Source organism: Colletotrichum tamarilloi, assembly GCF_030869305.1.
Source record: "Colletotrichum tamarilloi strain Tom-12 chromosome Unknown Scaffold_11.1, whole genome shotgun sequence".
Classification (NCBI taxonomy): Eukaryota; Fungi; Ascomycota; class Sordariomycetes; order Glomerellales; family Glomerellaceae; genus Colletotrichum; species Colletotrichum tamarilloi.
Window position 1 is genome coordinate 803,067 of NW_026849394.1, and position 14,024 is coordinate 817,090.

General features: G+C 53.1%; 4 protein-coding genes across 4 annotated transcripts; 3 read left to right on the forward strand and 1 right to left on the reverse strand.

The window, feature by feature from the left end:
- Positions 1–4,480: 4,480 nt before the first annotated feature.
- CTAM01_04734 (metallopeptidase) lies at positions 4,481–7,081 on the forward strand (the record flags this gene model as incomplete). The annotated part of the gene is made up of 4 exons (XM_060520764.1): positions 4,481–4,843; positions 5,012–6,743; positions 6,800–6,926; positions 6,985–7,081. 4 exons carry the CDS (start codon positions 4,481–4,483, stop codon positions 7,079–7,081), a joined length of 2,319 nt encoding a protein of 772 aa, XP_060384718.1.
- Positions 7,082–8,237: 1,156 nt separating this feature from the next.
- CTAM01_04735 (CDP-diacylglycerol-serine O-phosphatidyltransferase) lies at positions 8,238–9,287 on the forward strand (the record flags this gene model as incomplete). Its single annotated transcript, XM_060520765.1, has 4 exons — positions 8,238–8,313; positions 8,376–8,471; positions 8,597–8,790; positions 8,919–9,287. The coding sequence occupies 4 exons, from the start codon at positions 8,238–8,240 to the stop codon at positions 9,285–9,287; spliced, it is 735 nt and encodes a 244-aa protein (XP_060384719.1).
- A 535-nt stretch (positions 9,288–9,822) lies between these two features.
- Positions 9,823–12,485, reverse strand: CTAM01_04736 (threonyl-tRNA synthetase; the record flags this gene model as incomplete). Its single annotated transcript, XM_060520766.1, has 4 exons — positions 9,823–10,030; positions 10,087–10,143; positions 10,205–10,343; positions 10,397–12,485. Coding segments are annotated over 4 exons (2,493 nt in total), but the record flags the coding sequence as incomplete, so codon positions are not given.
- A 337-nt stretch (positions 12,486–12,822) lies between these two features.
- Positions 12,823–13,717, forward strand: CTAM01_04737 (H/ACA ribonucleoprotein complex subunit 1; the record flags this gene model as incomplete). Its single annotated transcript, XM_060520767.1, has 4 exons — positions 12,823–12,901; positions 12,999–13,049; positions 13,116–13,216; positions 13,304–13,717. 4 exons carry the CDS (start codon positions 12,823–12,825, stop codon positions 13,715–13,717), a joined length of 645 nt encoding a protein of 214 aa, XP_060384721.1.
- Positions 13,718–14,024: the final 307 nt, after the last annotated feature.

The window sequence follows — 14,024 nt, forward strand, 5'->3', positions numbered from 1 at the left end:
GGTGTGGGCTTCTTCAGAGGGGAGGTCATGCTCAACTCACATACTCCGTTTCTCAGACTTCCCAAGCAACTAAGGTAAACCTCGTCGAGGCCCGGGCAGAAGCGACGGCGCGGATCAGAAACGCCTTACCAAAAACGGATCCAGCTTCCCCAACCAGCGGGTTTGCTCATCTAACTTGCACTTGTCACGGCAACTGAGGCGAGGGCGGGACCAAAGAATCTTTCGTCCTCGTTGCCAACCTCATGCTTCTCGTACCTCGAGGCTTGCCTGATGCTCGCTTTTTTTTTCTTTTTCTTCTCCCCCCCCCCCCCCCCCCCCCCTTCTCTCCTTCCACGTGTTTTTCTTTTTTTTTTTCTTTTTTTTTTTTTTTTTTTTTTTTTTTTTTTTTTTTCTCCCCCCCCCCCCCCCTCTCATCGAGGAGATCGTTCCAATGCTGTTGTGCTACAAACTTTTTTTTTTATTTTTATTTTTATTTTTTTACGCATTGGTCATGTGCGTCGTAGCGCGCAATCACCGTCAAAGGCTTGACTGAACGAGACGGCAAGTATGCGCCACACTACTCTCAAAAACTTACTCCGTCTCCTGTTGATCCGTACTGATGTAAGAGCACTACGGCGGACTTGAGATTCGATGTATCGTGTTGACCGTAAGAGTGAGTGTCCGCAAGCCGTGCCCATTGGAATCGATGTCACTGGAAACGTCAATGCGTTCCAGACCTTGTATGGGCGTGACACTGTCCAGCATTCCAGCCCGTGAGATTCCTTTTAGATACCGTTGGCAGGGCGCTCATCTACCAATCATACGTGCGGGTCGTACCTGCCAGAGAGGTGGCCATGTGCCGAAGAGGGCATCCTCTACCTTATTCGTAAGGTGCCTATGGTCAAAGTAGGTGGTCATTTCCCTCAGTCTCTCGGAGTCCAGGGGCTTGAAGGAAAAATCAATTAAGACCCCTGTCGATGTTAACAGCTCCTTGGGCGCCTACCCACGCGCAAGCTAGCGAAGTGAGTTAGTTCACTCTGCAACCTACGCAAAGGCTCGTCAATCTCTCCCTGCCACCCAGTTTACGACACCATCTGGAGACATGCGCAGTTGGTTGTTCGAGCCTCGAGGGACCAACGAGCGCCCCTCGCGAGGTGTAAATGAGCAACTTTCTAGTCTTGGAGGGCGAGTTGAATGTCACTGAAAAGCAACCGCCAGAAGCCCGTCTCAGCTCATCCGCGTTTCCTTCTCTCCGACCGAGACTGTTGCCTGGACCCACATTAGCCAACATTTCATTCAAATTCTCAGTACCTTTGAAACTTGTAGTCTACCGGCAGAAAGCATCAAGAACATACGTCGGTCTTGATGGTAAACATCGTCAAATGCACCATGGTCTTTGGTGGATGCTGCCATTGGCGACCGAAAACGCACATGGCCTTCTCATGCTTGCAGGGTCAAGAGGCAGAATGCCCATACGGCAGCACGCCGTCACGTCGTCTGCCGATCATGAGAATACGATTGTCCGACGGACCTGATTCCGTATGGTATGTCTTCCTGTTGGTGGAGATAATTGGAGATCGAGGCATGTGTACTCCGTAATCCAGGACGGATACGTAATTACTCTGTCGTTTTACAACTAAGACGGATAGTCGGACCTCTCTATGCGATTATTCACCAAATAAGGGCACTTCCTAGTTGCATGTGATACTTATGCATCATACGGATACCGAGAGCAGAATATGGATAAACGGATACTCGTCGCCAAGCAATTACACATAAATACGGAGTACGGATACCTAGATGTGGAAGCTATCCATGGATGAGAAAGTGCCCTGGGCGATACGACTATGCAGACGTGCATAACATGCAGGGAGGAGGCAGTCTAGCTGCAGCATGCGCCTGACAGGGGGACAATTCCAAGATATTTCAGACAAACAGGAGAGACTCTTAACCGGTTTCTTAGTATCGGAGAATCAACTACTATAGCACGGCCGCTCTCCCTCTCTACTTTCCCGCGCCGCCCACTTTGGCCAAAAATAAAACCAATGGGCCACACAGTGGGCTTGCGGGTGACGTGAGTTGGAATCGACAATCAATGGCAATCGGCACGGCTAGTAGGTTGGTGTTGTCAGGTACCCGAAGCCGCCACCAACCATAACCGTCGATTTTTGCCATCTTTCCAACCGAATTGGGGTGCATGAAGGGGAAGAAGAGGTCTCGCCGATACAGAACGGAGCCGTATGTTCTTGCCAGGACTGCAGAAGCAACCAGTATTCTCCTTACTGGCTGCTAGGCGATTGAGTCTGCGAACAAGGAAGGTGGATGGAACAGTTACACTACAGAGGGCGTCACGCAAAGTCTGGAGTACCATGTTGGTCGGCGGGCAACGGACATGCGGCCACCGAGATATAGACACAAACGCTGCACCTTATCCTATTATTGAGAATAAGAGCTGCCAAGCACCCAAGGTACGGATCGAGAAAAACACTGTTATAACTCCAACTAAGTCGAACAAGGCATCCACCACCGAGCCAAGATAAGATTTGGATACGTTAGCTTGCAGTGGCCGCCCATCCGTACCTTGCCGTGCTTGCGTGCTAGAGCCTAGAGGTGTGCAGCATGGTATGTCGCGAAGCCGATGGTGGTGACTGGTGAGTGGTGGTGACTGAATTCCTCATCTCGATCACACCTTTCCATTTCGACAGGTGGATCCACCGGTTCGGCGTCCATGCCTCAGCCCCCGGTCCTTGCCGCCTGGGCCTGGCTGGCTGCCCTGTCATCATCCATGCAGATACCTAGGTGGAAGGTGGGAAGGCAGCGGAACCGCTACAGCCACAGCCTTGCGCCTGCTGATAATCAGCCACTATCAGATTCGGGAACCTGGCGTAAAAGTACAGACACCTATTAACTTGGGTACCTCAAGCTGTAGGCTGTATGTACTCCGTAGGTACTATTGGTTTCTTGCTAGCCGCACTTGTTTGCGTGGTGTTGACGAAGACCATGACGCTAGCCTCCATATACAAATCTCATTGGAAGTCGCCCCCACTTCCGCTGGCTGGGCCTTTATCAATGTGGATGCGAGAAACTTGAATGCGATGCGACAGCTGTACGCATACTTTGTACGGACACCGAGAACGACATGATGGAAGACGCATGGAATTGAGCGGGATCAGCAAGGAGAAATAGCATGGCCATCTACTCCGTACTGCGTAGGCATCCACATCCCCTCGAGTACCTAGGTAGCTACTAGTTGGACATCAAGCGCGTACGCAGTAGGCACAGAGTACGCTGATCTGTCAATCAGAGTTTCAACGTTCGTTATCTCGCAGTTTCGAGGCCAGGACGCTGAAGCCCCTCTCCTTGGCCAGTCTTGTTTTTTCTTACTCCATTTTCCTGGTCAACCAAACCCCCGGTCGCAATCTCAATCCGCCGCACTCATGTTTCCCACTCTCGAAACACGGCAACGTCATCGACGAACTCGCTGCCGGTTATCTGCCGACCAGCATGTCTACCTGGCTTGTTAGCAGGCCTCTTATGCAAATGTACGAATCCACACGCAAATCTCGACATGGGTCCTGCCGTTATGCTGCACCTCAATTTGCGCACCCGTCCGTACTATGCTAGTGTACCTACCTGTCCATTATCCATTTGCTGTCCCTCTTTGGACGCGCAAATCTGGATTTCGCTCCATGTCTAGCTGCATCTGTCGGCTCGCAAATGGAGACGGCATCAAGACTACGGGTACGCTTGTCAAGCCGGGCCGTGAGACGTGAAGTGTGGACGTAGACGTGGACACCAACTGGACCACACCTCACTCCTTCTGGAGCAAGCGTCCGGACCTTGGACATTGCATAGGTACGCAGTACGGATACCGGTATTGCACACTTGCACACTTGTAATTATTGGACAACTTTTTTCTGGTCACTCCGGAGTTCCTTCCCAAGCTTCCCCCCCCATCATCCATCCCATCTCTCATCTCGTCCTCTCTCTCATCCCATCCTGGGTCTGTTCCCATACTTTCCCTGCAGACCACTTGCGCCCTTTTTTCTTCTTCCTTTCTTGCTTGCTCTCCTATTGCGCTGCCAAAGCTACCTTCTCGAATTTGCTGCTGCTTGCCAATTGTCCTTCATCACAGCCGCACTCCTGCGGATCCGTCCACGTCGCCTACTTTCAAACGTCGACCATCCCGCACCAAGCGCACACTCGTTGCAGATACCGCTCGCTGATCAGTGACCCGATTCGAGGAACCCTTCCCCCCGTCCGGGTTCTACTGTCGTTGGGATTCTACCTGTCCTCAATAACCTACCTACTTACCTACCTGTCTACCTCTGCTCGTAAAGACAAACCCAATCCAGCTCTCTGCTCCTCCCTCCGTTGGACCCGAGCCCGACTCTTCTAACTTGCATCATCTGCTCCTCCAGAACGCTGCACATGCCAAAATATCTACTGCTGAAGCTGTCACTCGTTTGCGGTTGAGCTATCGCATGCTCTATGAGGCACAATGGCTCCGTCCATTCTCAACTTCAGAGGACTCCGGCGTCGTTCGAAAGCCAGCTTCAAGACCGACCGCTCAAATACCGACGTTTCCAGCGATGCCAGTAACATTACCACTCCCACTGCCACAAGCGGTGCCTCGACCCCACCATCCATGGCTCAAGCCTCCGATTCTGCTCTCGACCTCCAAGTAAAGGACTCCAATGGGGGCAATCCTCAAGCTCGTCCGCCGCTGCAACCGGTGCCCAATTCCCACCGACACAGCGTTTCTGGTATGGCAGGCCTTGGTTCTCCTGTTGTGGGCGGGAAGTCGGCGTTGCCAGTCTCTCAATATGCGCCCAGAGTTGCAAATATCACCGACAATGCCTGGGTAGGTCATCTCAATCATACGCATGGGTCGTGGCCCCGTGCGGTGTCACCTTTGCTTCTCCAATCATGCTCGCGGCGGCTTCGCTCAGACGGCCAGCCATAGACATCCGCAACCGCGGCCACCAGCTTCTAGCTGCAGCTTCCGAGCGCTCTGCTAATATTTGGGAAGGTATACCAAAAGGTTCTCCTCGTACATGGGACTATTGGCGACTCCTCGCAGCACTCTCTCGACGGCACTGTTTCGGTAACCCGACTCGACGACAACTTTCCACCAACATGTTGGCCCGCATGCAACTCCAATTTCAAGGCTCTCGTCTACCTACAGCCAGGCCCAAACAAGATCCGCTTCGACTTCTCAAGTCCAAAGTTGCCCAACAGTTCGTCATCCAATCCGATTCACGCATCTTACTTGACGATACACATGTTGCCGGCGAACAATGCACCTCCGCTGCAGCTCGCTATCATGGTTGCCAAGGATTCTCCTGAGACCTTCGATGCGGTACCTACAAGGATTGAGCGAGAGGGCAATGATTTGGAGACGGCAGTTCGCAAATTCCGAATGGCCGCTTACCTCTGGCAAGCCTTTACAGCTGAGCAAATGTGGCGAAACAAACTTGGACGTCGCGTCTTCAGGTTTGAGGAGGAATGGACCGCCGGCACATCGAACCAGCGGGATCGAGAAAACGGAAACCTACGCTCTGAGGCCAGGATCCATATCATCAGATCAGACAAGACAGTCGCCGAAATTCGAGATCTCGAGCTAGCGCAACAGAATGAGAAGGCGAGCAAGAAGGGGGACCTATACGAAATAGCTGCCGATGCGGTGAAACAATACTTCAGGCCACTAGGTGGCCAGAAGCAATACGTTTCCGTGTTGATGCTCGATACGCAATGGGATAAGGAGGCCAATGTCGTAAGGGGCCACGCAGCGTTGGGCGGTAATGCAGGTGATCTGCACTTGGCCATTTTCGGATCCCATTGCCTGCAAAGCTATCCCACGAGTTTCGAAGAAGTAGTCCCTGCATTTACGGATTGCACTCCGACTGACCTTGCCTACGTCGCCAACGATTGCAACCAGGCTGGCAGCTCCTGGGAGGCAGCGAACATCGGAATTGGTGCCCATCTGCACGAGACAGGCCACCTTTTTGGATGTCCTCATCAGGAGTCTGGAGTGATGCTCCGCGACTACCTGACACTCAATCGCAGCTTCGTGACCCGTGAGGCATTCTGCACAAGGACCAAGTCCAAGGGGGGCCTGGTTCTTCAAGATGACGAGTGCGGTTGGCACCGCTTGGATTGTTTACGTTTCCGCGCCCATCCCTGCTTCAGGTTGCCAAACGACCCCCCCATGAACGCTGACGACAGCGTCCACGCTTTCCCAATTGAGAGCGGAAACGTGGTTGTAATGGCAGCGACTGGCATCGCATTCATCGAGCTATTCGCAGAGGACGATGATCTCTGCCGAAAATGGATTGAATATCCCCTCGAAAACAATTCGGTACAACGTCAACTAACATTGAACGACCGCGAGCTACGCGAGAAGCTCCCAGAGAACAAGCGGAAGGGGCGGCTTAGGGTGTCGGTCAAATCGCATAGCGGCGGTTCTTTGGAAATCGATGATTTCAAAAAGCTGTGCTCCAAGGAGTCTTCATTCAAATTAACCCCTGGCCCGCTCGGCAAGACAGCCTACAGAGGCAAACCTCTGGGCCACTCAGCCATGGATGGCACTGAGCCACAGGAAATCATCTTTGAGAGCGGCGGAAAACAGAACCGAGTGCTCTCCCGCATCATCTTCTACCATGGATATGCAGTAGACGGCATGGAATTCGTATATGATGACGACACAACGCAATTATTTGGCAAACGGGGAGGCAAAGAGGGTGGCGATGCGTTTGATTTTGGTATGTCCTTTCTGCCAGGGTCAAGTTGAGCCCATATACTAACAGATGCCCATTAGATATTCGCCGGGGTGAATACATCTCAGGCTTTTACGTCCGCTCGGGCGCTTGGATTGATGCAATCCAGGTCCTCACGAGCTTGGGCAGACGGTCGCCTATATTTGGCAATGCTCAGGGCGGATCCACGTAAGTCTAGGAAACGCAGTTTCATTTAATCGTCAGTTGTCGCTGATCACCCCGACAGACATACTTTGATACCCCCAAGAGGATACACTATTTGCGGTGTGGCAGGCTCCTGTGGAGCCTGGGTCGACGGATTTTCGATCCTTATTGTTCGATAAAGGAAATCCGTGGCGTTTCTGTCATTCTTACGAGCGGCAGCTGGAGATAAAACTTAATAGTATTTACGAAACGGGAGGAAGAATTGGAGCACCATTGCCATCATCTATATGGCATGGGTTCCTGGCTCGTCCAAAAACAATGATGGAAATTGCACGTCTTTCCTACAACTTCCTGGCGAAGCACGCCTAGACATCCGCCTTATACTGGAGTATCACATTCCAATATATGGCACGCTATCTCCTGGTTGGCGAGCATCAAATCAGGGGGTTACCGGCCTCGAAATACCTAGCAGACGAGACGCCTTGGACATGGATAAGACCACGTCCGGGACGCGGTGACTTAGGTTGGGTGGCCACTTCTACGCAACAAGCCAAGGTGGTTTTTACAGCAGAAGAATAAGTGATCTGCCTCGTCGTTGTAAATAATACACGAAATGAATACACGGCTACACACATGAAGCTTAGACCCCGCAGTGGCACGTACGACATTGACATTGACAGCAACCTTCTAGAAAGTAGGTAAGGTAAGATAAGAAACTGCTAAAAATGGGTTGGCCAAAAGGTGTTGTCCATTGAGGTAGCCAAGTAGCTTACCCCAAGGAAAGGTGCGTGGGTGCCCCCATGTGGCTGGCATATGCCAATATGGTGCCCGTGCCAAGATTTCCCGGTTGTTGGCGGTGCCTGGACCGTGCGACGTTGGACGCCATGGTGGAAATCACGTGCACGGCACCTCGTGAGCTGGACCAGCTCCCCCGCTAGTCGGCTTCAGGTCTAGAACGACAGGGCTATGACGGCATGTGCCTTCCCCAGCTATCCTAGTTGGCTTTGAGGCGGAGGAGTGTGACCGACTTACCTCATGCCGACCTACCTACCTACCTTGCTTGCCCAGCACCTCCATTCACATTTCTTCCTACACCTGCCTCCCACTCCACGAAGCTGCTGCATACAAAAACTAGCTCAATCCTCTCAACCTCTCTTCTCCGCTTCCACAATTTTCGTGCTTCGTCCCTCTTAACGCCCACCGTCGAGATTTCCAAAAGGACAAGGAAAAATTCACGAAATTGAACGGGCATATCAACAAGCATCCACTGTGTCTCTCCTCCGACAACGTCTTCACAGTCCACACAGCTAGCCTCAGGGAAAGCCCCAACTAAACATGTCGAAACGGACAAGCAGCGTAGCCACCAATGGCAAGGCAGCCAAAGATGCTGCTGATAGCTTCGCCGAGCCTGGTTTGTTGCACACACTGCTCTCTTCAGATGCCATCCGAGCTAATACGTCACCTTCAATGCAGCCCACGACAAGCAGAATCTACTTCTCGCGGCCGACCCCGGTCACTTTTCTTTGATCCGCGCCCTCCACCTCGCCGACGCAATTACCCTCTGTAATGGTACGGTCTCACATATTCCCAGCTTCTTCCGCACGTTGTCCCAAGCGAGATGCGTCTTCTGAGACCGGATGCACTGCAAAGTCATATTGAGAGGAGAAGAGCACTACTGACTTGCTGTGGAATAGGAGCTTGTGGTGTCATGTCAATTTTTACCTCTCTGCGCTACTGTCTTGGCGATCCCTCGTCCACTAGCACGCTGTACCTCGCCCTCTCCTTCCTACCATTTGGCCTCTTCTTCGACTTCATGGACGGTAAAGTTGCACGTTGGAGAAAGAAGAGTGGTATGATGGGCCAAGAGCTTGATTCTCTGGCTGACCTGGTACGTTTTCAAGCGACAAATCCGTTTATCCCGGGCCGATGGTCTACACCTATCATCCTTGCCAGGGAATAATAGAGTCTCTCCGAGCGGGATTGAGTTGGAGCAAGCCCGGCTGATATATAACACAGATCTCTTTCGGCGTCGCTCCTGCTTCTGTGGCCTTCGCCCTTGGTTTGCGCACACCCATCGACCACCTCTGCCTGACCTTCTTTGTCCTCTGCGGCCTCACGCGTCTCGCTCGCTTCAACGTAACTGTCGCCGCTCTTCCCAAGGATGCAACTGGAAAAAGCAAATACTTCGAAGGCACTCCCATCCCTACCAGTCTTGGCCTTGACGCTGTGATGGCGTACTTGGTATCTCAGCGTTGGATTCTTCAGGACCTTCCTCTCGGAACGTGGCTGTCGGGAACTGCACTGGAATTCCACCCCATTGCTCTTGTGTTCGTGGTTCACGGATGCCTTATGACCAGCAAGAGCATTCATATTCCCAAGCCTTAGGGCGTGTCTCCCAACTTTTTCGGTCATACCATGAGCTAAGCGGGCGAGAGTCTGTCCTTCCTAGTTCTTGAGACGTGTTTGCGCCTCAACACGAGCACAAGAATAAAGAAACAAGAGAGGTCTCGTAAGATCTCTCTGCGCAGCGAGAACACGAACTGGGGCCACGAGCTAGTCTTTCGCCGCAGAATCATACGAGGCGAAGCCAGAGGTGAACAATACGGAGCGGGAACTATCAGTCAATTGCACTGAGGGAATGGACGTCTGTAGCACAGAGATACACATCTAAGCGTGCACGCGAAAATACAATACGCATGATACCCTACTTACACATTTTCCTCCATTGCCACTTGATCATTGCCACTCGATCGTCGTCCATTGGCATCATTTGAAATTCGATTTTTCGTATTTTGTTCCCGCACATGGATACGATTTGCGCCTCTAGTCTAGGCTACAAATTGCAAAATGTTTCACCACCCTCCCAAACACCATCTTCAAAATTCATTTTGTCATGAAAGCCATGCTCCATCTCTCACGTTCATGCCTTGTCCTCCTTGGGCTTCACCACGGAGGGGAATGGGTTATAGGTGCCGCGCTCTTCGCGCAGCTTCTTGATCTTCTCAACGGCCTCGGCGACGTCAACGGGCTTGCCGCGGTCCTGGCTCGAGGTGTCATCACGGTAGCGGATGTTGACCTGCTTGTTCTTCATCTCCTCGTCACCAACGACGAAAATGAAGTTGTATTGGCTATGCGAGTTAGTCACATTCTCAAACCAAACGGAAGCGCAGTCCATTGTACGTACCCAAGCTGAGCGCTGCGAATCTTCTTGGGCAGCGTGTTGCCGGACAGGTCGACATCACTAGAGAATTTGAGTTAGCGAATCTCTTCCAAAACTAAACGGGTAGCGGAGAACTACTCACACCCACATGCCCTGCTTCTTGAAGGTGGCTTGGACTTCCTCGGCGTACTCGACGAAGCCCTTACCAACAGGGATGACCATGATTTGCCTAGGGCTGAGCCAGAAGGGCCACTTTCCGGCGAAGTGCTCGATGAGGATACCTGGGACACGAATGTTAGCGATGCTCAAGCGACATGCCATGCGCAATTCTAACCTGTGAATCTCTCAATGGATCCAGCCATGGCACGGTGGATAATGACAGGGCGCTGGCAGCCGTTCGTCAAAGGCTTGATGACGCGCTTCTTTTCCTTCTCCTCCTCGCCAGTACCAACAGCCGAGTCGATAACGGCTTGAGGGTCCTTGGCCTTGAACTCGGGGACCTTGGGAGCGGCAGGTGCCTCCTCTTCCTTTGGCTTAGTGTTGACTTCCGCTGAGACGTATTCAAGACCAAAGCTCTGAGGAAGTTGGAAGTCCAGTTGAATAGTGGCGCACTGCCACTCACGGTTCAAGACGTCCAGGATCTTGATGTCAATCTTGGGACCGTAGAAGGCGCCATCACCCTCGTTGATAGTCCATGGCACACCGCCTTCTGTGGCGGCGAACTCGTCGAGTGCCTGCTTCAGCATGCCCTCAGCCCTGTTCCATGTCTCAAGCTCTCCCAAGTACTTGTCTGGGCGAGTGGAGAGACGGAGCTTGAAGGTGAAACCCAGCAGGCCGTACATCTCACTGAGGAAGTCAAACAAGTTGCTGATCTCAGACTTGATTTGATCCTCTCTGCAGAAGATGTGAGCGTCGTCCTGCTGGAATCTGCGCACACGGGTGAGACCGGACAAGGCACCGCTGGCCTCGTTGCGGTGGAGGACTCCAAAGTCAGCAACACGCCACGGCAGCTGGTGATACGCCTTGGGGGTGTGAGCAAACATGAGGCAGTGGCCAGGGCAGTTCATGGGCTTCAAGCCGAACTTCTCCTTGTCGACATCAAGGACGAACATGTCATCCTTGTAGTGGTCCCAATGACCACTGATCTTCCACAGCTCTGCGTTGTACATGTTGGGCGAGATAACCTCGTGGTAGTCGCGCTTGAAGTATTGCTCCTTGATGTAAGCCAGGAGGGTATTGTAGATACGCGCACCGTGGGGCAGCCACATGGCACTGCCGGGGGAGAGCTCGTGGAAGAAGAAGAGCTGCTGGTCCTGGCCCAACTTGCGGTGATCACGGGCAGCTGCCTCCTCAAGCCACTTCTTGTGCGCAGCCAGCTCCTTTTTGCTAGGGAAACTGACACCGTAAACTCGCTGCAGAGAGTCATTCTCCTGGTTGCCGAGGAAGTAGGAGGCACTGTTCTTCATGATGCTGAAAGCCTCGATACGGTCGGTGCTGGGAACGTGGGGTCCACGGCAAAGATCGATCAGAGGACCGTTGCGGTAAACAGTGGTCTTCGTACCATCGGGAATCTTGTCGTTGATAATGTGCTGCTTGTACTTGTTGTAGCTGAACATCTCCAGAAGCTGCTCCTTGGTAAGCTCGAGGCGCTCAAACTTCTGTTTCTCCTTCACAATCGATCCGACAATAGACTCGAGGGGCTTCCAGTCGCTAGCCTGGACAGAAGCGCCGCCGGGAAGCGCCATCTCGTAGTAAAAACCATTATCGACCGGAGGACCGATGCACAGAGAGCATCCGAATCTCCTCTCGCAAGCCTCGCCAAGAATATGTGCGGAGCTGTGCCAGAAGACCTGCTTGCCCTGCTCGTCGTCAAAGCTCACCAACTCCAACTTGCAGCTCTTCTCCAAAGGTCTATCCAAGTCCCACAACTGGTTCTGGTCGCCGTCGAGTCTTGCGACAACGGTGCGCTTGTACAGACTGTTGGAGATGCTCTTCGCGATTTCGCCGGGGGTGGTCTCGTAGCTGGTGCCCTGACGAATAGAGCCGTCAGGCATGGTGATGGTGATGGCCTCACGTGGCCTGCTGGCGAGCTCTTCATCGTACTCCTTCTTCAACTTGTCGAAAAGGTCGAGTCTCTTCTGGAGGAAATCGGGCGGAGGGTTGAGCTCGAGGGGTCCGGCCGAGGCATCGCCAGTATCCTTAGCCTTCTTCTCCTTCTTTGGCGCCTTGTCCTTGTTGAGAGCGACCTTCTTGACGCCCTCGGTGACGGCCTCGACGGCCTGCTTCGCGGAATCCATAATGTCGTCCAATTGAGCGGTCGTGGTAGGCGTGAGAAGGGTGAGGGTTGAAAAAGTAAAGGCACACGAAGACCGATTTTCGTGCCAACAAATTTGGGCGAAACACAGCGAAGCAACCCCGCCAAAGCCTACGGTGAGTCAAACAAGGTGTTCGGACGACTTTCTGGTGGTGTCTGGCCCGCACTCCCTGCATTGGAGCCCACCACCCCGCCAATGGCCCTCAAGTCAGGCAGGTGGGCTGGTGGCTGGCCAGGTATTGGAAATTTTGGCGGGGTCACCCGGAAGGGATTGTTCCGACCCGCTAGCCGTGGCCAATGAGGGAGCTCGATTGGCCTGCACCACAATTTGGTCGCTGGGAAATTTTCTGTCGGCTGCCCGTTGGCCTCGTTTTTTTCAATAGCAGCACCAAAGCACTCAGTACAGGAGCAGCTCCGAACGACAACCCGCCAATCCACATATCAACATGTCATTCGGACGAGGAGCTCCGCGCGGTCGCGGTGGCGGTGGTGGTTTCGGTGGTCGCGGCGGCGGCGGTTTTGGAGGTATGAAATCACTCTACATTTCATTATCCCAATGCACTTGCAGATTGGGTCTGCTCGGTGACGGAATTCACAGTTTGATGCTAACATAACTTCAAAGGCCGTGGTGGCTTCCAGAACAGAGATATGGGCCCGCCCGCGACAATCCTTGGTACGTTCTCTCACCTTGTCGCTGTTTTGTCTCACGAGAGTATTCTAATCGGCAATTTTCGTATAGAGATGGGCAAGTTCATGCACGCTTGCGAAGGCGAGATGATCTGCGAGAGCATCAACCCCAAGGTTCCTCATTTCAACGCTCAGATCTTCCTCGAGAACAAGGTGCGACCTACCCCTCGTCGATTTATATCTCGATCGAAATTAGCCAAAGGAAATAGAACTCGACTAACTTTGTCCTTTTTCTGACAGACTGCCGTTGGCAAGGTCGACGAAGTCCTCGGACCCATCAACCAGGTTTACTTCACCATCAAGCCCTCCGAGGGTATCCAGGCAACTTCTTTCAAGGAGGGCGACAAGTTCTACATCGGGTCCGAGAAGCTTCTGCCATTGGAGAAATTCCTGCCTAAGCCCAAGCCTCCCCCAGGTGCCCCCAAGGTCAAGCGTGCCGGCCGTGGTGGCCCGGCAAGAGGCGGTCGTGGTGGTCCCCGTGGCGGCTTTGGCGGCCGTGGAGGTGCTCCCAGAGGCCGTGGCGGCAGTGGTTTCGGTGGCCGTGGAGGCGGTCGCGGCGGCGGTGGCTTCGGTGGTGGCCGCGGTGCGCCGAGAGGAGGTGGTGGCTTCGGCGGCGGCCGTGGCAGGGGTGGTTTCAGCAGAGGAGGCCGGTAGGCCATGACTGGAGTTTTCAGCTTCAAAGTCTGAGTTGGGGAGGGTTTTATCTGTTGGACTACGACTCTGGCGTTCGGGTTTGCTTTGCTTTCTCATCGGGCCTGGCGATAGGGGTTCGAGGCTACATGTACATCATCCACTGTGGTCAACTAAAAATTAGAGAAAAGTCTTGATTGAAAGTGTTGGACAGTTCAGGATGATCATGGCCTAATATTCGCCTACGACCATTTGTCGTATCCAGGCCACTGACGTGTTTTCTCTTCAAGGTCTCGGGGGCGAGCCACTTGGTTTTGATCATTACTGGCCT